The sequence below is a fragment of the Triticum urartu genome, chromosome 6A (assembly GCF_056163025.1).
Source record: "Triticum urartu cultivar PI428250 chromosome 6A, HENAU_Tu73, whole genome shotgun sequence".
Lineage (NCBI taxonomy): Eukaryota > Viridiplantae > Streptophyta > Magnoliopsida > Poales > Poaceae > Triticum > Triticum urartu.
Genome location: NC_141878.1, coordinates 153606184 through 153629832, shown reverse-complemented (window position 1 = coordinate 153629832; position 23649 = coordinate 153606184). Strand labels below are relative to the sequence as shown.

At 42.7% G+C, this 23649-nt stretch overlaps 1 protein-coding gene across 1 annotated transcript; it reads right to left on the bottom strand.

The window, feature by feature from the left end:
• Positions 1–7811: 7811 nt before the first annotated feature.
• On the bottom strand, positions 7812–8945 carry LOC147964553 (protein FAR1-RELATED SEQUENCE 5-like). The gene is made up of 2 exons (XM_087531164.1): positions 8427–8945; positions 7812–8358 (listed from the first exon to the last, which is right to left on the bottom strand). The coding sequence occupies exons 1-2, from the start codon at positions 8744–8746 to the stop codon at positions 7812–7814; spliced, it is 867 nt and encodes a 288-aa protein (XP_087387290.1). The 5' UTR covers positions 8747–8945.
• Between the last annotated feature and the right edge of the window lie 14704 nt (positions 8946–23649).

The following is a 23649-nucleotide window of genomic DNA, read 5'->3' as shown; positions in this document are numbered from 1 at the left end:
AAGCATACATTCCAACTCCGAGATGCTTACTCCAGTCCTTAGAAGGATTGCTGGAGCTTTGCATACTTGTCAACATCTTTCAGGATTGAAAAAACTTTCTGGTTGTATCACATACAACCTTTCCTCAAGAAAAATGTCGAGAAAACAATGTTTTGACATCCTATCTGCAAGATTTCATAAATAATGTAGTAAATGCTAACATAATTCCAACAGACTCTTAGCATCGCTATGAGTGAGAAAGTCTCATCGTAGTCAACTCCTTGAACTTGTCGGGAAACATTTTAACGACAAGTCGAGCTTTCTTAATGGTGACACTTACCATCATTGTCTGTCTTCCTTTTAAAATCCATCTGCACCTAACAGCCTTACGACCATCAAGTAGTTCTTTCAAAGTCTATACTTTCTTTTATAAATGGATCCTCTCTCAGATTTTATGGCCTCGAGCCATTCTTCGAAATCTGGGCCCACCATCACTTCTCCATAGCTCGTAGGTTCATTATTGTCTAGCAACATGAGTTCCAAGACAGGATTACGTACCACTCTGAAGTAGTATGCATCCTTGTCGACCTATGAGGTTTGGTAGTGACTTGATCCGAAGTTTCATGATCACTATCATAAGCTTCCACTTCAATTGGTGTAGGTGCCACAGGAACAACTTTCTGTGCCCTGCTACACACTAGTCAAAGTGACGGTTCAATAACCTCATGAAGTCTCCACCATCCTCCCACTCAATTCTTTCGAGAGAAACTTTTCCTTGAGAAAGGACCCGTTTCTAGAAACAATCACTTTTACTTCCGGATCTGAAATAGGAGGTATACCCAACTATTTTTGGGTATTCTATGAAGATGCATTTATCCGCTTTGGGTTCGAGCTTATCAGCCTGAAACTTTTTTATATAAGCATCGCAACCCCAAACTTTTAAGAAACGACAGCTTAGGTTTCTCTAAACGGTGTTGTGTGGTGCCCTATTTAAAGTGAGTGTGGTTGTCTCTAATGCCTAACCCATAAATGATAGTGGTAATTCGATAAGAGACATCATGGTATGCACCATATCCAATAGGGTGCAGTTGTGATGTTCGGACACACCATCACACTATGGTGGTCCAGGTGGTATTAGTTGTGAAACAATTTCCACAATGTCTTAATTGTGTGCCAAACTCGTAACTCAGATATTCATCTCTATGATCATATCATAGACATTTTATCATCTTGTCACGACGATCTTCAACTTCACTCTGAAATTCTTTAAACCTTTCAATAATTCAGACTTGTGTTAATATACTCAGCATCTACTCCAATCATCTGTGAAGTAAGAACATAACGATATCCACTGCGTGCCTCAGCACTCATTGGACTGCACACATTAAACTGTATTACTTCCAACAAGTTGCTTTCTTGTTCCATCTTACTGAAAACGAGGCCTTTCAGTCATCTTGCCCATGTGGTATGATTTGCATGTCTCAAGTGATTCAAAATCAAGTGAGTCCAAATGATTCATCTGCATGGAGTTTCTTCATGCATATCTACCAATAGACATGGTTCGCATGTCTCAATCTTTTCAAAAACGAGTGAGTCCAAAGATCCATCAACATGGAGCTTCTTCATGCGTTTTATACCAACATGACTCAAATGGCAGTGCCATAAGTACGTGGTACTATCATTACTATCTTATATCTTTTGGCATGAACATGTGTATCACTACGATCGAGATTCAATAAACCATTCATTTTAGGTGCAAGATCATTGAAGGTATTATTCAAATAAACAGAGTAACCATTATTCTCCTTAAATGAATAACCGTGTGGCGATAAACATAATCCAATCATGTCTATGCTCAACGCAAACACCAAATAACAATTATTTCGGTTTAACACCAATCCTGATGGTAGAGGGAGCGTGCGATGTTTGATCACATCAACCTTGGAAACACTTCCAACACATATCGTCATCTCACCTTTAGCTAGTCTCCGCAGCCTTTTATTTCGAGTTACTAACGCTTAGCAACCGAACCGGTATTTATTACCCTGGTGCTGCTAGGAGTACTAGTAAAGTACACATTAATATAACATATTTCCAAAATACTTCTGTCGACCTTGCCAGCCTTCTCATCTACCAAGTATCTAGGGTAGTTCTGCTTCAGTGACCGTTCTCCTCATTACAGAAGCACTTAGTCTCGGGTTTGATTCAACCTTGGGTTTCTTCACTAGAGCAGCAACTGATTTGTCGTCTCATGAAGTATCCCTTCTTTCCCTTGTCCTTCTTGAAACTAGTGGTTTACCCATCAACAATTGATACTCCTACTCGATTTCTACTTTCGCAGTGTTAAACATCACGAGTTGCTCAAGGATCATCATGTCTATCCCTGATATGTTATAGTTCATCACGAAGCTCCAATAGCTTGGTGGCAGTGACTATGAAGAATCATCACTATCTCATCTAGAAGATTAACTCCCACTCGATTCAAGCGATTGTAGTACTCATACAATCTGAGCACATGCTCAACGATTGAACTTTTCTCTTTAGTTTGCAGGCTTAGGAAAGTTGTCAGAGGTCTCATACCTCTTGACGTGGGCACTAGCCTGAAATCCCAATTTCAGTCCTTGGAACATCTCATATGTTCTGCGATGTTTCAAAAACGTCTTTGGTGCCTCAATTCTAAACCTATTTAGCATTACGCACTGAACTATTATGTAGTCATCAAAACGTGTATGTCAGATGTTCGCAACATCCACAACCGACGCTCGAGGTTCAGCTCACTAAGCGGTGCATTAAGGACATAATCCTTCTGCGCAGCAATGAAGACAATCCTCAGTTTACGGACTCAGTACGCATAATTGCTACTGTCAACTCTCAACTAAATTTTCTCTAGGAACATATCTAAAATAGTAGAACCAAAGCGTATGCTACTACATAATTTGCAAAGACCTTTTGACTATGTTCATGATAATTAAGTTCATCTAATCAAATTATTCAATGAACTCCCACTTAGATAGACATCCCTCTAGTCATCTAAGTGATACATGATCCGAGTCAACTAGGCCGTGTCCGATCATCACGTGAGACGGACTAGTCATCATCGGTGAACATCTTCATGTTGATCGTATCGACTATACGACTCATGTTCGACCTTTCGGTCTTCCGTGTTCCGAGGCCATGTCTGTACATGCTAGGCTCGTCAAGTTAACCTAAGTGCATTGCGTGTGTAAATCTGGCTTACACCCGTTGTATGTGAACGTTAGAACCTATCACACCCGATCATCATGTGGTGCTTCGGAACAATGGACTTTAGCAACGGTGCATAGTTAGGGGGAACACAATCCTTGATATTTTAATGAGGGATCATCTTATTTATGCTACCGTCGTTCTAAGCAAATAAGATGTAAATATGACAAACATCACATGCAAATCATAAAGTGACATGATATGGCCAATATCATCCTGCGCCTTTGATCTTCATCTTCGAGGCGCGACATGAACACCATCATCACCGGCATGACACCATGATCTCCATCATCGTGTCTTCATGAAGTTGCCTCGCCAACTATTACTTCTACTACTACGGCTAACAGTTAGCAATAAAGTAAAGTAATCACACGGTGTTTTCATTGACATGTAGGTCATAGATAAATTAAGACAACTCCTATGGCTCCTGCCATTTGTCATACTCATCGACATGCAAGTCGTGATTCCTATTACAAGAAAGTGATCAATCTCATATATCACATACATCATTCATCACATCCTTTTGGCCATATCACATCATATAGCATACCCTGCAAAAACAAGTTAGACGTCCTCTAATTGTTGTTGCATGTTTTACGTGGCTGCTATGGGTTTCTAGCAAGAACGTTTCTTACCTACGCAAAACCACAACGGTGATATGCCAATTTCTATTTACCCTTCATAAGGCACCTTTTCATTGAAACCGATCCGACTAAAGTGGGAGAGACAGACACCCGCCAGCCACCTTATGCATTAAGTGCATGTCAGTCGGTGGAACCAGTCTCACGTAAGTGTACGTGTAAGGTCGGTCTAGGCCGCTTCATCCCACAATGCCGCCGAATCAAGATAAGACTAGTAACGGCAAGCAAATTGAACAAATCATCGCCCACAACTACTTTGTGTTCTACTTGTGCATAGAATCTACGCATAGACCTAGCTCTGATACCACTGTTAGGGAATGTAGCGGAATTTTAAAATTTTCTATGCATCACCAAGATCAATCTATAGAGTAATCTAGCAACGAGGAGAAGGAGAGTGCATCTACATACCCTTGTAGATCGCTAAGCGGAAGCGTTCAAGTGAACGGGGTTGATGGAGTCCTACTCGTCGTGATCCAAATCACTGATGATCCTAGCGCCGAACGGACGGCACCTCCGCGTTCAACACACCTACGGTTGGGAGAGATGTCTCCTCCTTCTTGATCCAGCAAGGGAAGGAGAGGTTGATGGAGATTCAGCAGCACGACGACGTGGTGGTGGAAGTAGCGGGATCCCGGCAGGGCTTCACCAAGCACAAGCGGGGAGGAAGAGGTGTCACGGAAGGGAGGGAGGCGCCAGGGCTTCAGGTGCGGCTGCCCTCCCTCCCCTCCACTATATATAGGGGCCTAGGGGGGGTGCCGGCCCCTTGTAGATCCCATTTAGGGAGGGGGCGGCAGCCCTAGGGGTGGCTTGGCCTCCAAGCCAAGTGGAGGCGCCCCCACCCCTTAGGGTTTCCAACCCTAGGCGCATGGGAGGCCCAAGGGGGTGCACCAGCCCACCAGGGGCTGGTTCCCACGTCCCTTCAGCCCATGGGGCCCTCCGGGATAGGTGGCCCCACCTGGTGGACCCCCGGGACCCTTCCGGTGGTCCCGGTACAATACCGATGACCCCCAAAACTTTCCCGGTGGCTGAAACTGGACTTCCTATATACAAATCGTTATCTCCGGACCATTCCGGAACTCCTCGTGACGTCCGGGATCTCATCCGGGACTCTGAACAACTTTCGGTTTACCGCATACTAATATCTCTACAACCCTAGCGTCACCGAACCTTAAGTGTGTAGACCCTACGGGTTCGGGAACCATGCAGACATGACCGAGACAACTCTCCGGCCAATAACCAAGAGAGGGATCTGGATACCCATGTTGTCTCCCACATGTTCCACGATGATCTCATTGGATGAACCACGATGTCGAGGATTCAATCAATCCCGTATTCAATTCCCTTTGTCTATCGGTACGATACTTGCCCGGGATTCGATCGTCGGTATCCCGATACCTCATTCAATCTCGTTACCGCAAGTCTTTTTACTCGTTCCGTAACACATCATCCCGTGATCAACTCCTTGGTCACATTGTGCACATTATGATAATGTCCTACCGAGTGGGCCCAAAGATACCTCTCTGTTACACGGAGTGACAAATCCCAGTCTCGATTTGTGCCAACCCAACAGACACTTTCGGAGATACCCGCAGTGCACCTTTATAGCCACCCAGTTACGTTGTGAAGTTTGGTACACCTAAAGCATTCCTACGGTATCCGGGAGTTGCACAATCTCATGGTCTAAGGAAATGATACTTGACATTAGAAAAGCTTTAGCATACGAACTACACGATCTTGTGCTAGACTTAGGATTGGGTCTTGTCCATCACATTATCAACGACATCCAATGTCCATGGTTAGGAAACCGTAACCATCTATTGATCAACGAGCTAGTCAACTAGAGGCTTACTAGGGACATGGTGTTGTCTATGTATCCACACATGTATCTGAGTTTCCTATCAATACAATTCTAGCATGGATAATAAACGATTATCATGAACAAGGAAATATAATAATAACTAATTTATTATTGTCTCTAGGGCATATTTCCAACAGTACGTACATAACCCAAAATATCTTAGTTATATATGTTTTGTACTCGAAATATGTTGGTTACATATTATATACCTATATGTCACGTAGCCGGATATATACGTAGCCATGTTTTACTTTAGATATATGTCACGTAGACTGGGTATGTACAATATTTTCCAAGATTTCTTTACACAACCGGGTATATAAGTGTGTAGATACATTGGGTACTTCCACTTGAGGTATACACGTCGACCGGGTATTACAATATTTTCTTCAGTAGGTATTGGATAGTTAGGAAACAAAAATAAAATGCAATTAGTCAAATAACAAATTCTTGGGTATATACATACCCGCGTATGCACATACTTTTGTTAGTAAGTATAAGATACCGATTTTAGATAATTGAGAAATAAATAAATGTAATAGTTTAAAAAATAAGTTATTGAATTTATACATACCTACGTATGTCCATAATTTCGTTGGTAGGTATTAGATACTTGTATTAGATAGTTAGGAAATAAAAATACGCGTATTAGATACCTGTATCAATTCTAAAAAATCAATATTGTAATGTTTTATTGTATGGCAAATCTTGCATGCCTAATAATTAGAAAAACAAATAAAACGTAAGCAAGGAAAGTCTTGCATGAAGAATAATTAGGAAACAAATTAAATATAACACGGTTTCTAAAACAATCAAGGTGCCCAATATATATATATATATATATATATATATATAAGCAACACAAAATTGCATAAACACGCCCGCGCGCTAGTAGTTAAGTCAGCTAATTTTTCAATAACCCCCTTAGCCCAAGCATACCTTGCCAAAAATCTTAATTTCTGAGTCTGGATCCCTCTCCTCCAATCGCTCCATGGCAGCGCCTTAGATGAATACTTCGACGCCAGCCCCGCTTGGTCCGGCCGGCCCGAACGGCTCCACGACCGTGGTGATCGCTTCGACGGTGGCCGCGCTTGGCCTGCCTCCGCGTCCGTCCACCTCAAACTGCTCCACGGCGTTGTGATCCTTTCGACGGCCTCAGCCAGATCCACCACGCGTTTGGCCTAACTCCACGCCGGCCCGCCTTGTCGTCGGTTCCCAACATTGAGTTGGCCGGCCGCCGCAACCTACGCACGATCGGCTACATGCACCCACATCCAGCAGTTGCTCCTCCACCTGACGGCGTCCACCTGCTGCAAGAGAGACTCGTGTGGCTAGCAACTCTTGCATAGCAAACAAGGAGCACGTCGTTGGATTTCTTATTCCTGTTCACTGTATCTAGTACTTGGCTACTTGCAGATTGTAGGTTATGAGCCAATCCATTTAATTGTTCTCTGTTGAATGGGCGTGCAGCTTCACAGTTTAGAATTTGAACTGTACATTGCTGTTGAGTATTGTTTTTCACAGACAAGTGAATTTGCCATTTTGTGAATGGAGAAATTGGAAATAAATAAATTTCATATTGCCTAGTTCCTGGTGATTTGAGGTGTTCTTTTAATACATTAAGTAATACAGCTGATCAGCTGGTGCTTGGGCATTACTGGTGATTCTGCATTCCGATGTTTCTTTCACGTGCTTAGTTATTCAGAAACAAGAACATGTTGCTATTGCTTCTAGCTTCCTAACCTACAAGCTTACAAAGAAACAACTATTTAATTTCTTTTGCTGACTATACTATTTTTTTACACCTGATGCTACTGCTGGTAACAGCCAAGATGAATCAATGAGCTCAGTGGTTTTACTGTTATATACAACTAAATAAAGGAATGAGCTTTCACACGCTGACAAAGATTCTTGTACATGTAGCTGCTGCTTGCTTGCTACACTTCATTCAATATGCATCAAGTCAGAGAAAATAAGAGGAAGACTTTAACAAAACACATATTTTCGTCCATTACAAGAATTCAGTACATCAAAGAAATGAACTAATAACTAGCTCATATAATTCATGTTTTTCAACAAACTCAAGGCCATCACGAAACACTATTTGGCTTCATCTGTTGCGCAATCTCACCCCCTTTGCCTTCTTTTTTGCTAGGGCAATTGCGACTATCGTGAAATACAATTTGTTTGCACGTCTTGCACATGCATGCGACCTTGACCTTGGCTTCCTTCTTCTTCTTCTTCTTCTTCTTCTTCTTCTTCTTCTTCTTCTTCTTTTTCAGTTCCTCCTCACTTGTTTCCTTTCCTCCCTTTATTCTTTTGCATCTCCCAACTGTACGAACATCAGTTAGTGGATGTATATCAATTTCAGTAGGAATATTGCAACCAATAAAAGCCTCATACTCAGCTTGTCTAGTCTGCTTCACACCTGATGTAGGAATCATTTCATCCAAAGGTGCTTCAATATTCAGTACACTTGATGATAGAAAATCCATTCCTTCATCTGAGTGATTGGCCTTCTGAATTAGATCTTCCAACTTGTTGCGTACAACCAAAATCTTCTTCCTCGTAGCCTCATTCAAGGAGTCGGTTGCCTTCTCTTGTAGTAAATTCCCATGCTCATCATACACATTCTCCCTGTAAATAAAAATATAGTATACCAGCCATTTTATTTCCAATAAAAAATCAATTGTATACAGTTTTACCTTTTGCACCATTTGTCCCATCTTTTCATAAGGTAGTAGGATGGAAGTTCATTTTGATTTTCGGCCCTCAACACCTGGATGATATGGCGACACAGGATTCCAATTGTTTCAAATAACTTGCATGAACAATTAGCTATCATGGTTGTGGTGTCGCACCGAACTTCCCTAATCTTGTGGGATCGACCTCTCAAAGTCACTATTTTTACTGCTTCATCTTGTGCAATGCCTTGGATACAAAAATGGTCTCTTGCTGCAATAATCTCTTTCTGAAATTTCTCAAACACTTCATATGTAAACGCATCTCTCCCTTGTTTTTCCATTGCCCATGGTGTCAGTAGTTGCGGGGTCGTATGAATGCTTGAGTTGTCGGCAATCAACTCCTCTTCTCGTTGGCATTCTAACGCCGTATCAAACCTAAGCCAGAACTCAACAAGAGCAAGCTTACGATGAATGAAATGGTTAAAAAATGAATTTGCACTTTCAGACCTTGAAGCGGTTCGGAGAATACCCGCCAATGGTTGATAACCCACAAGTATAGGGGATCGCAACAACTTTCGAGGGTAGAGTATTCAACCCAAATTTATTGATTCGACACAAGGGGAGCCAAAGAATATTCTCAAGTATTAGCAGCTGACTTGTCAATTCAACCACACCTAGAAACTTAGTATCTACAGCAAAGTGTTTAGTAGCAAAGTAACATGATAGTGATGGTAACGATAACGAAAGAGTAACGAAAGCAAAGTAATGTTTTTGGTATTTTGTAGTGATTGTAACAATAGCAACGGGAAAGTAAATAAGCGTAAACCAGTATATGGAAAGCTCGTAGGCATCGGATCAGTAATGGATAATTATGCCAGATGCGGTTCGTCATGTAACATTCATAACATAGGGTGACACAGAACTAGCTCCAATTCATCAATGTAATGTAGGCATGTATTCCGAATATAGTCATACGTGCTTATGGAAAAGAACTTGCATGACATCTTTTGTCCTACCCTCCCGTGGCAGCGGGGTCCTAATGGAAACTAAGGGATATTAAGGCCTCCTTTTAATAGAGAACCGGAACAAAGCATTAGCACATAGTGAATACATGAACTCCTCAAACTACGGTCATCACCGGTAAGTATCCCAATTATTGTCACTTCGGGGTTAACGGATCATAACACATAATAGGTGACTATAGACTTGCAAGATAGGATCAAGAACTCTCATATATTGATGAAAATATAATAGGTTCAGATCTGAAATCATGGCACTCGGGCCCTAGTGACAAGCATTAAGCATAGCAAAGTCATAGCAACATCAGTCTCAGAACATAGTGGATACTAGGGATCAAACCCTAACAAAACTAACTCGATTACATGATAAATCTCATCCAACCCATCACCGTCCAGCAAGCCTACGATGGAATTACTCACGCACGGCAGTGAGCATCATGAAATTGGTGATGGAGGATGGTTGATGATGACGATGGCGACGGATTCCCCTCTCCGGAGCCCCGAACGGACTCCAGATCAGCCTTCCCGAGAGGTTTTAGGGCTTGGCGGCGGCTCCGTATCGTAAAATGCGATGATTTCTTCTCTCTTATTTTTTTCTCCCCGAAAGCAGATATATAGAGTTGGAGTTGGAGTCGGGAGGTCTCCAGGGGGCCCACGAGGTAGGGGGCGAGCCCCCCACCCTCGTGGAAAGGGTGTCGGCCCCCTGGTCTTCATCTTTGGCGAGGATTTTTTATTATTTATTGTAAGATATTCCGTGGAGTTTTAGGTCATTTCGAGAACTTTTGTTTTCTGCACATAAAGCAACATCATGGCAATTCTACTGAAAACAGCGTCAGTCCGGGTTAGTTCCATTCAAATCATACAAGTTAGAGTCCAAAACAAGGGCAAAAGTGTTTGGAAAAGTAGATACGACGGAGAAGTACCAACTCCCCCAAGCTTAAACCCTTGCTTGTCCTCAAGCAATTCAGTTGGCAAACTGAAAGAAATAAAGAAAAAATTTTACAAACTCTGTTTGCTCTTGTTGTTGTAAATATGTCAAGATAGCATTCAAGTTTTTAGCAAAGATTATAACTAACCACATTTGCAATAATTCTCAGATCTCATAATTACCCATATCAATGGCATAATCAACTAGCAAGCCATAATAATAAATCTCGCATGACAACACTTTCTCGAAACAATCATAATATGATATAACAAGATGGTATCTCGCTAGCCATTTCTGAGACCGCAAAACATAAATGCAGAGCACCTTTAAAGATCAAGGACTGACTAGATATTGTAATTCATGGTAAAAGAGATCCAATCATAGTCACACCCAATATAAATTAACAGTGATGAATGCAAATGACAGCTGCGGTCTCCAGCTAGTGCTTTTAATAAGAGGGTGATGACTCAACATAAAAGTAAATAGATAGGCCCTTCGCAGAGGGAAGCAGGGATTTGTAGAGGTGCCAGAGCTCGGTTTTGAAATAGAGATAATTGATATTTTGAGCGGTATACTTTCATTGTCAACATAACAATCAAGAGATGGCGATATCTTCCATGCTACACACATTATAGGCGGTTCCTAAACAGAATGGTAAAATTTATACTCCCCCTCCACCAACAAACATCAATCCATGGCTTGCTCGAAACAACGAGTGCCTCCAACTATCAATAGTCCCAGGGGGAGTTTTGTTTCGCAATTATTTTGATTTAGTTTGCATAAAGTATGGGACTGGGCATCCCGGTGACCAGCCGCTTTCTCGTGAATGAGGAGCGGAGTCCACTCCTCTTGTGAATAACCCGCCTAGCATGGAAGATATAGGCAGCCCTAGTTGATACATGAGCTTTTCGAGCATACAAAACAGGATGATTATTTGAAGTTTTAGAGTTTGGCACATACAAATTTACTTGGAATGGCAGGTAGATACCGCATATAGGAAGGCATAGTGGACTCATCTGGAATAACTTTGGGGTTTAAGGGATTGGATGCACAAGCAGTATTCCCGCTTAGTACAGGTGAAGGCTAGAAAAAGACTGGGAAGCGACCAACTAGAGAGCGACAACAGCCATGTACATGCATTAAAATTAATAAACATTGGATGCAAGCATGAGTAGGATATAATCCACCATGAACATAAATATCGTGAAGGCTATGTTGATTTGTTTGAACTACATGCGTGAACATGTGCCAAGTCAAGTCACTTAAATCATTCAAAAAATGATACCGCCCTATCATACCACATCATAACCATCTCAATAGCATGTTGGCATGCAAGGTAAACCATTATAACTCATAGCTAATCAAGCATGGAACGAGAAACTATGATCTCTAATTGTCGTTGCAAACATGTTTATTCATAACAAGCTGAATCAAGAATGATGAACTCATCATATTTACAAAAACAAAAGAGGTCGAGTTCATACCAGCTTTTCTCATCTCAGTCAGTCCATCATATATCATCATAATTGCCTTTCACTTGCACGACCGAACGATGTGAATAATAATAAGAGTGCACGTGCATTGGACTAAGCTGGAATCTGCGAGCATTCAATAAACAGGAGAAGACAAGTCAACATGGGCTCTTTTCTCAGATAAACAATAATGCATATAAGAGCCACTTCAACAATTTAATTATGGTCTTCTCCTACTGACCCCCAAAGAAAAGAAAAGAAATAAAACTATTTACATGGGAAAGCTCCCAACAAGCAAAAGAAGAACGGGAAATATTTTTGGGTTTTCTTTTTAATTACTACTACAAGCATGGAAAGTAAATTACTACTAATTTTTTTGGTTTTTCTTAAGGTTTATTAAACACACAAGAAGAAAGCATAAAAAAGAAAATAAACTAGCATGGATGATACAATAAAAAAGTATGAGCACCGACATATATCAATGAGTGTGTGTGAACATAATTGTAATGTCGGTGGAAAATACATACTCCCCCAAGCTTAGGCTTTTGGCCTAAGTTGGTCTATGGCCATGGCTGGCCTGGCGGATATCCATAATAATAGTTGGGGTCGTACTGCGATGAGGAAGAAGAAGGCTCCGATTGCCACTGGCTGGCAATCATCTCCGGATCCCACTGATAGTTAGACTGTCGTGAAGGATTAAATTATGGTTCCGGTTCTGGCTCCTCGGCTGGTGCAGGGTTCCGGTAGGCGTGGATAGCCGTCAATGGAATAAGGTACGTGCCTACAGTCAAATCAAACAAAGAAGGAGTAGGCAAGGTAATAGTCTCAGGATGATGTTTATTAAAGAACAATTGATATTTAAGCTCCCGTGCCTTATTCTTAATAATAAAATCATGTGCCACCATACTTTTATAATCTAGATAAACACGAGGCAGCACTTTTTCTTCCTTCTCAGCATGCCTAATAGGTATGTTAAAATGTGCGGCTAGGCGTGTAGCATAGATGCCTCCAAAGACGGGACCCTTAGTACGGTTCATACTGAACCGTCTAGCAATAATGCCGCCCATACTAAAAGTGTTATCACTGTATAAACCTTGGAGCAAAAATAATAATATCAGGGATACTAAGGTTTCCATAGTTTCCGCGACCAATTAAACAACGACTAGCAAATAATGCAAAGTAACGTAAGACAGGAAAATGTATGCTAGTGATTCGTGCATCGGAAACCTTCCTAGTTTCCCCTACAGTGATGGTATCAATAAATCTCTCCACATCATCACGATGTGGTTCTTCTGTCTTGCCCTCAAAAGGGACTAAACAAATCCGATAAAAATCATAAAGTGACATCTCCTTATGCCCATCATATAAATGAAACTCTACCGTAGGTGGTGAGTTCCTAGAATGAAAATGAAAGTTTTGCACAAAGGTATTTGTGAGTAAGAGATACTAATCGCATTGGTCGTGGAGGAAAGCGGTGATGCCTGCATTACGAGCCAATTCATGAAAATCTTTATAAATCCCGGCTGCTCTCAAGAAATCCTCGAAAGGCCATTCACACGCCCGAACCTCTGCGGTGCGCGGCAAATTATACTTAGGCTTCGATGCCTTTTCCTTCGAGCTTTGGCTCGATGAGCCCCTCAATAATCTCCTCATCATTTTCTGAAAGATTCTAAAATTTTTAGTAACTTCAAAATAAAAGTAAACCAAACTCAATAATATTGATAGCAACTACTCCTACAAGTGCCTAGAGCCTATATCATGCATCAAAACTACTTTTGACCATATAAATTTGACATGCAAGCTCAAGAACAGGGTCACCTAAGCAGCAAAAATTTGCAATGAATAAAGCACTAGAACAAAAACTAATTGGACCAATGGAGGAGTCACATACCAAGGAACAATCTCCCCAAGCAGTTTTGTGAGAGGTGCTTTGAGCAAGGAGATCGAAAATTACAGCAAAGGGGCTGGAACTCGTGCTTGAGTTGGTTTTTCGTGTTTGTGGGAGGAAGAAGAAGAGGATGGGTGCAGGAATAAGTGGAGGAGGACCACCGTGGGCCCATGAGACAGGGGGGCGCCCTAGGGGGGTGGGCGCACCCTTCACCCTCGTGGCAAGGTGGTTGGCCCCCTGGTGTGTTCTTTGTTCCAAAAATCCTCAAATATTCTAGAAAAATTTATATTTAATTTTCAGGGCATTTGGAGAACTTTTATTTTTGAGGTATTTTTATATTGCACGGATAATCAGATAACAGACATAAAATTATTTATTTTTACTTTATTTCAACTAAATAACAGAAAGTATAGAGAGGGTACAGAAGGTTGTGCTTCTAGTTTCATCCATCTCATGCTCGTCAAAAGGAATCCACTAATAAGGTTGATCAAGTCTTGTTAACAAACTCATTCCGATTAACATAAACCGGAGAAATTTCGAATGACACTAGGTTACCTCAACGGGGATATGCACATCCCCAATAATAAGTATATCATATTTCTTCTTGATAGTAGGAAGAGGAAATTCAAAACCTCCAAATATAATCGATGGAATTTTTCCGATAGAATTGATACTATGAACTTGAGGTTGTTTCCTCGGAAAGTGTACCGTATGCTCATTACCATTAACATGAACAGTGACATTGCCTTTAGTGCAATCAATAACAGCCCCTGCAGTATTAAGAAAAGGTCTTCCAAGAATAATGGACATACTATCGTCTTCGAGAATATCAAGAATAACAAAGTCCGTTAAAATAGTAACGTTTGCAACCACAACGAGCACATCCTCACAAATACCGACTGATATAGCAGTTGATTTATCAGCCATTTGCAAAGATATTTTAGTAGGTGTCAATTTATTCAAGTCAAGTCTACGATATAAAGAGAGAGGCATAACACTAACACCGGCTCCAAGATCACATAAAGCAGTTTTAACATAGTTTCCTTTAATGGAGCATGGTATAGTAGGTACTCCGGGATCTCCAAGTTTCTTTGGTATTCCACCCTTAAAAGTATAATTAGCAAGCATGGTGGAAATTTCAGCTTCTGGTATCTTTCTTTTATTTGTAACAATATATTTCATGTACTTAGCATAAGGATTCATTTTGAGCATATCAGTCAATCGCATACGCAAAAAGATAGGTCTAATCATTTCAGCAAAGCGCTCAAAATCCTCATCATCCTTTTTCTTGGATGGTTTGGGAGGAAAAGGCATAGGTTTCTGAACCCAAGGTTCTCTTTGTTTACCATGTTTCCTAGCAACAAAGTCTTTCTTATCATAATGTTGATTCTTTGATTGTGGGTTATCAAGATCAACATCAGGTTCAATTTCTACATCATTATCATTACTAGGTTGATCATCATCATGAACATTATTATTAACATTATCACTAGGTTCATGTTCATTGCCAGATTGTGTTTCAGCATCGGAAATAGTAATATCATTTGGATTATCAGGTGGTTCAGCAATAGGTTCACTTGTAGTTTGCACGGTTCTATCATTTTTCTTTTTCTTCTTTTTAGAAGAACTAGGTGCATCAATTTTATTTCTCTGAGAATCTTGCTCAATTCTCTTAGGGTGGCCTTCAGGATACAAAGGTTCCTGAGTCATTCTACCAGTTCTAGTAGCCACTATAACAGCATAATCATTTTTCTTATTATTCATCTCAGAGAGCAATTCTTTTTGAGCTTTAAGTACTTGTTCTACTTGAGTGGTAACCATAGAAGCATGTTTGCTAACAAGTTTAAGTTCACCTCTAATATTAGCCATATAATCACCCAAGTATTTAATCATATCAGCATCTTGTTTTAATTGTCTACCAAAATAAGCATTGAAGTCTTCTTGCTAAAACATAAAATTATCAAACTCGTTCAAGCACTGACTAGCAATTTTAGTAGGAGGGATTTCAGCTTTATCATATCTATAGAGAGAATTTACCTTTACTACCTGTGTCGGGTTATCGAGGTCTGGAGGTTCTTCAATAAATAATGGATTAAGATCATATGTTTCTTCAATAGGCGGTAAATTAAAACCATGTATTTCTTCAATAGGAGGTAAATTCTTAACATCTTCAGCTTTAATACCTTTTTCTTTCATAGATTTCTTTGCCTCTTGCATATCTTCAGGACTGAGAATTAGAATACCTCTCTTCTTCGGAGTTGGTTTAGGAATAGGCTCATTAATTGGAGCAGGAGCTGGCTCAGGAGGTGCCCAATTATTTTCATTTGTCAACATATTGTTCAATAAGATTTCAGCTTCATCCGGTGTTCTTTCCCTGAAAAGAGAACCATCACAACTATCCAGGTAATCTCTAAAAACATCAGTTAGTCCATTATAAAAGATATCAAGTATTTCATTTTTCTTAAAAGGATGATCAGGCAAAGCATTAAGTAACTTGAGAAGCCTCCCCCAAGCTTGTGGGAGACTCTCTTCTTTAATTTGCACAAAGTTGTATATTTCCTTTAAAGCAGCTTGTTTCTTATGAGCAGGGAAATATTTAGCAGAGAAGTAGTAAATCATATCCTGGGAACTACGCACACAACCAGGATCAAGAGAATTAAACCATATCTTAGCATCACCCTATAATGAGAACGGAAATATTTTGAGGATATAAAAGTAGCGGGATCTCTTATCATTAGTGAACAGGGTGGCTATATCATTTAATTTAGTAAAATGTGCCACAACAGTTTTAGATTCATAACCATGAAAAGGATCAGATTGAACCAAAGTAATTATATCAGGATCAACAGAGAATTCATAATCCTTATCAGCAACACAGATAGGTGAAGTAGCAAAAGCAGGATCAGGTTTCATTCTAGCATTTAGAAATTGCTTATTCCATTTAGCTAATAATTTTTTAGTTTAGTTCTATTTCTGCAAGCTAAAATGGCTAAAGAAGCTTCTTGATCAAATAATAACCCTCAGGAATAACAAGTGATTCTTCATCATCACTTTCATCAGTATCATCAGATTCAATATTTTCAATTTCTCTAGCCCTAGCAAGTTGTTCATCGAGAAAATCACTAAGTGGCATAGTAGTATCAGGCATAGAGGTAGTTTCATCATAAGTATCATGCATAGCAGAAGTGGCATCATCAATAACATGTGACATATCAGAACGAATAGCAGAAGCAGGTGTAGGTGTCGCAAATTTACTCATAATAGAAGGTGAATCAAGTGCGGAGCTAGATGGCAGTTCCTTACCTCCCCTCGTAGTTGAGGGATAGATCTTGGTTTTTGGATCTCTCAAGTTCTTCATAATGATAAGCAGATATAAATCCCAAGTGACTCAAAGAATAGAGCTATGCTCCCCGGCAACGGCGCCATAAATTAGTCTAGATAACCCACAAGTATAGGGGATCGCAACAGCTTTCGAGGGTAGAGTATTCAACCCAAATTTATTGATTCGACACAAGGGGAGCCAAAGAATATTCTCAAGTATTAGCAGCAGAGTTGTCAATTCAACCACACCTGAAAACTTATTATCTGTAACAAAGTGTTTAGTAGCAAAGTAATACGATAGTGATGGTAACGGTAACGAAAGAGTAACGAAAGCAAAGTAATGTTTTTGGTATTTTGTAGTGATTGTAACAATAGCAACGGGAAAGTAAATAAGCATAAACCAGTATATGAAAAGCTCGTAAGCATCGGATCAGTAATGGATAATTATGCCGGATGCGGTTCGTCATGTAACAGTCATAACATAGGGTGACACAGAACTAGCTCCAATTCATCAATGTAATGTAGGCATGTATTCCGAATATAGTCATACATGCTTATGGAAAAGAACTTGCATGACATCTTTTGTCCTACCCTCCCGTGGCAGCGGGGTCCTAATGGAAACTAAAGGATATTAAGGCCTCCTTTTAATAGAGAACCGGAACAAAGCATTAGCACATAGTGAATACATGAACTCCTCAAACTACGGTCATCACCGGTAAGTATCCCGATTATTGTCACTTCGGGGTTAACGGATCATAACACATAATAGGTGACTATAGACTTGCAAGATAGGATCAAGAACTCTCATATATTGATGAAAATATAATAGGTTCAGATCTGAAATCATGGCACTCGGGCCCTAGTGACAAGCATTAAGCATAGCAAAGTCATAACAACATCAATGTCAGAACATAGTGGATACTAGGGATCAAACCCTAACAAAACTAACTCGATTACATGATAAATCTCATCCAACCCATCACCGTCCAGCAAGCCTACGATGGAATTACTCACGCACGACGGTGAGCATCATGAAATTGGTGATGGAGGATAATTGATGATGACGATGGCGACGGATTCCCCTCTCCGGAGCCCCGAACGGACTCCAGATCAGCCTTCCCGAGAGGTTTTAGGGCTTGGCGGCGGCTCCGTATCGTAAAATGCGATGATTTATTCTCTCTTATTTTTTTCCTCGAAAGGAGATATATAGAGTTGGAGTTGGAGTCGGGAGGTCTCCAGGGGGCCCACGAGGTAGGGGGCGCGCCCCCCACCCTCGTGGAAAGGGTGTGGGCCCCCTGGTCTTCATCTTTGGCGAGGATTTTTTATTATTTATTGTAAGATATTCCATGGAGTTTCAGGTCATTCCGAGAACTTTTGTTTTTTGCACATAAAACAACATCATGGCAATTCTGCTGAAAACAGTGTCAATCCGAGTTAGTTCCATTCAAATCATACAAGTTAGAGTCCAAAACAAGGGCAACAGTGTTTGGAAAGTAGATACGACGGAGACGTATCAATGGTATGTCCATAAAGGAAGCTGGTATCCATGACTCGCGAATGCTAAACCTTTTAACCAACCAATCATTCTCCTCCAAGCCAAACTCCGTAATCACGGAATTCCACTGTGATTCAAACTCGGCGGGAGTTTCTGAACCCCATACACACGAATTCATCCTATCCCAAAAATCAGAATCTTCATGAATTATTGGTCAAATCTTCCCCGGAAGTTTCTCCATTATGTGCCACATACATAACCTCTGCACTGTGGATGGAAAAACCTCTTTAATCGCATTCTTCATGCTAACAGCTTCATCAGTTATTATGAGTCTAGGTGCTACCCCTCCCATTGCTGTAAGGAAGGTGTCAAACAACCAAACATATGACTCAGTCTGCTCATTTATCAAGAATGCCGCACCAAAAAGCACACTTTGTAAGTGATGATTGACCCCTGTAAATGGTGCAAAGATCATGTCATATTGATTAGTGGTGTACGTAGAATCAAAGGATACCACACCACCACCACCGAAGTGACTGTAGTTTTTCCTACTCATGGCATTTGCCGAGAACACATACATTAAGTTCCCCTGGTCGTCGACAACAAAATCATAGAAAAAAGCTGGATTGACTTCTTGCTTTCTAGATAGCTGAGCGACAAACATTTGAGCATCAGCGTTCCTGATTTTAAGCATGAGATCACGGTAGTAATTTTGCAGGTCCCTCTTCCTGCATCCAGCATACAGAAAACCACCTTCGCTGACTTGAAGGAGCCTGTATGCCTGGCTTGTACCTATGATTGCTTTGTGACATGTGTATAGTGTATTTTTAGCCCTCTCAGTAACTCTACGATTTGATCTGATCAAGTGGCGTTTATCAGGGGATACAAGGCCATGACTATGGTGCTCAACCCATGATTGTATCTTGTACGTGTTGTCGTCACACAACTTGACAAAGATATGTGCATCACAACCACATCGTGTAGTTGTATTCTTACGATTTTTCTTTCATGGGTTTGATGGGTCTTTAATCTCCTTTCTCTTTTCAGCCCTGAATCCTTCCCTATTACACATGAAGCGCTTTGTCCGAACCACATCATTATCCAACAATTTTTGCTGTCCAACACGAACTCCAAAACCCACATGATGTGCATAGGACTTGTAGAACTTCTCGACAGCCTGAAGCCCTTCAAATGTCATTCCTACTTTAGGCTTCAAATTTTCCTCGCATCTTGGCGTAAAAGACGAGCACTGCAACATAAATCATGAATCACAGCTATCATCATCATGCAGAACTCTCTGAACTAATAAGCCACATGGTCAAGGATAATTTATTAAACTCACAAATAGTGGAATGCTTTCTTTCTTTCTTGACGTAGTGAATTCCCCCTCATTCATTTGAGTTTGCAAGCCTTTTCCTGATTCTCTAGCTGCACATGCATCAACGTGGCTAGTCTCTAGACAAGTACGTATACACAAATAATAAGAGTCCTACACAGCAAGGTTAGCTTTTACCCATGTTACCTGAAACTCCATGCACCATACTGAAGTTCGGTCCGTATTCAGCAGCAGTAGTATTTTCAACAGCCGTAACAGGGCAAGTGAGATGGGCCTCACGATTGCTAGATGCAGAGGCATATGGAGGGTCACCGCCTGAATTATGGATCACCGACGATGCATATTGAACATCCATAACAGCAGAAGCCGCCATGATGATTGGCTGCGGTGTATCATGTGACGATGATTTTTCCACCATGCTGCCGATGGGGAGTTCGGAGTTGCATCCCGTGGTGCCTGAGATCGTGACGGCGGATGAATTCCGCAGTGGTGATTGTCTCTGCAGATGCATATGCCGTCGCGGTCGTGCCCGTCGTTCGGATGTAGGCGGCAGCCGTGATTAGGGATTGAGAGGGAGACGGGCGGGGAGTACGTAAGTGGGAGGTGTGCTTTAGCTGAGGGGGTTATTGGAAAATTAGCTGACTTAACTATGAGCACGGCGGGCGTGTTTATGCAACTTTGTGTTGCTTTTGATCCCACGCGTGGGATGTTGATCTGAATAGCACAAAACTACCACTTTTTATGTTATGGTTTCAAAAAAACTATCAAAAATTTATTTGTGACTGATACCTATCACTTTTGGCGTCGACCGTCTCAAAAAACCCAAATCGCCGAGTGCTTTGCAATTGATCGCGATTATGACAGTTGGGGCCCACTTCTAAACAAACCGTTTGTTTGACCATTTAGTTTGACCGTTAACTGACATGTGGGACCCACATGACAGTGTTTGTAAATATTTTATAAATGCAATTTGGTCCCTGCAAATATTTCAAAAAAGCAATCAGGCCCCTACAATGGCCGTCTTCCAGATCAGGCTCCTCCGGTCGTGCTTGTCGCTGTTGCAGCTGGGGCTGCGAGCAGCCGCGGCGGGAGCATCTCGGCGGCCAGCTCCTGTCCGTGATGCAGGCGGCCGCGGCAGGAGCATCTCGACGGCCAACTCTTGTTTGTGCTGCGGGCGGCCGCATCCAGCAGCCCCCACCCCGCCGGTGAACCCCTTCTGCTCCGGCGTCGCGTCCATGGTCATCATCGGGGGCAATTGCGTCGGAGAAAGCAGGGTGAAGGAGGAGCTCGGAGGATCCGCACATGCGGCCGAGGTCGCCGGCTCTCCATCCACAGGCCACGCGCAGGGGTCTGGCGGTGTGGATGGCGGCGGAGGTGGCTGCCGCTGCCGGGGCTCCTTGGGTGGCTGTCTGGACCGCCGTGTCCAGGAGCTCGCTGCCTCAGGGACTCCATGGACGCCGGCAAGATGGGCATGCGAGGGGAGGGGAGCGGGTCGCCGACGAGGTGTGCGCGCGAGGGGAGGTGAGCGGGTCCGGCGGGGTGGGCGTGCAAGGGGAGGGAGCGGGTCGCCGGTGGGGTGGGCGCGCGAAGGAAGGGGACATGGTCACCGGCGGGGTTGAAGATAAGATATAGAGAGAAAGAGAGTACATGCGGGGGAGGAGAGAAGGAAAGAGAAGAAGAAAAAAGAAGCTGACATGTGGGTCCCACATGTCAGTTAACGGTCAAACTAAACAGTCACAAACGGTTTGTTTAGGAGCGGGCCCAACTATCATAATCACGATCAATTGCAAAGGGCAGCGATCTGCGCCGGTGCGCCGGCCCAACTGTTGGGCCGGTCAAGGCCGAGCCGTCCGATGCAGATGGTGAAGGCCGTCAGATCTGCGCACGCGAGGCTCCACCAAACCAAACATTGCAGCAACCGTTCGACCCAAATCGGAACCGTCGCCGTTGAAGCTCGCCGTCGTCACCGTTGAAGCTCACTGCCGTAGTTGTTCGCAGCCTTGCCGTCGCGCCGCCTGCGCTCGTCCTCACCCTCGTGCTCGCCGGCAACCTCCGCTCGCCGCCGCATCCTTGGTCGCACGCGCCCGTCCTTGGTCTCATGCTCTGCATAGGATCCTTGGCCGCCCGCGCATACCTCCATGGCAACTCCAGTGGAGATGGCCGCAGCACCTCCGTTGTCAAGCTCGCGCTGTACCACGTCCTCAATTTGCTGGCCACAAAAACAAAATCACGAGTCTTAGCAAAAATTATGCCCCTCATGGATGTAGCAGAATAAAACGCCGGTGGTAGCAAAAACGTACGACGGTTGCAGCAATTCAGCGTCGCCGCCGTTGCGGGTCGCGACTCCGCCATGATGGATGTAGCAAAACTCCTTGCTGGTAGTAGCACAATCTGAGGACGGTTGCAACAAAAAAAGTCACCGTCGTAGTAGGTGGCAGCTCCGCCCATGATGGATGTAGCAAAATCCGTCGCTGGTTGTAGCAAAAAATGGCGACGGTTGCAGCAAAAAACTCTTCCAGCAAAAGTTCTTGTCATCAGTTGCCTCATTTATTTTGCTTCTCAGTCGCCGCCGTTAACTTGGAAAAGAGGGTTGAAACTTTTCAATCCAATGGATGAAACTTCCCAAAACAATGGTTGTAGCTTTTTATTTTTATTTTGTAGTGGTAGGATGAAACTACTCTTTCGCCGGTTGAAGCTTTCATATGAATGAATGTAGCTACTCTTTCGCCGGTTGAAGCTTTTTTCATAGTCGGTTGAAGCTTTTTTTGCAGCTGCTTTCAGCTTTTCCATGAGGGTTGAAGCTTTTCTGTCATGTCTGTTGAAGCTTTTTTCTCCATCGGTTGTAACTTATACTAGGCCGGTTGAAGCTTTTTTCCATGTCTGTTTGCATGAATTCGTCGTTGTTGCCGTCGCAGGTCGCGGTCTCCCCCACATATGATGGATGTAGCAAAAATCCCGCCCATAATAGCAAAATCTTAGGACGGTTGCAACAAAAAAGCCACCGCCCTAGTAGGTCGCAGACCCGTCGTGATGAATGTAGCAAATCTGACACCCGTAGTAGCAAAAAAAGATGACGGTTGCAGCTTCTGGCTCAGCTGGTTGTAGTTTTCAGGGGGGAGGTCGTCGTTGGAGTGGATCTAGATGGATGGACGGAGTGCGCCATGAGGATGAGGGGGTAGGTGACACATGCCATGGCGCGTCTTCTCCAGCACCGATGGGGCCGTCCCATGTCGTCGGCCAAGGTCGTTGCAGCTCCGGCAACCCCGCGGTTGTAGCATCCGCCAGCGTCGTTCCAGCATCCTGTCGCTGCTGGTCTCCAGGATCGTGTCGCCGTCAGTCTTCAGCACCCCGTCGCAGGACGCCATGGCCGTCGGTTGGTGGCGTCGTCGCCAAGGCTTGGATTGGATTGAGAAAGGATAGAGCCAGGCGTGAGGAACAAATGGATGGGAACGAGTGCGTCGCATGAAGCTATTTGCACGGGGCCTCTATGTTAGTGTGTTGCGTGACGAAGTGGCCGGCCGAAGTTTCGGCCGGCGCAGCGTTTTAAAACGTTTCCCAATTGCAAAGCACTTGGCAATTTAGGTTTTTTGAGACAGCCGATGCCAAAAGTGATAGGTATCAGTCACAAACAAAATTTCGGTAGTTTTTTGGAACCATAACGCGAAAAGTGGTAGTTTTATGCTATTTACTTGAAATCGATGGATACATGGATGCACGACCTGTCCCAGATGCCCTAGATACGACGCCTATATATACATAGAAAGTCTATTAGGGACCCCAGGTTA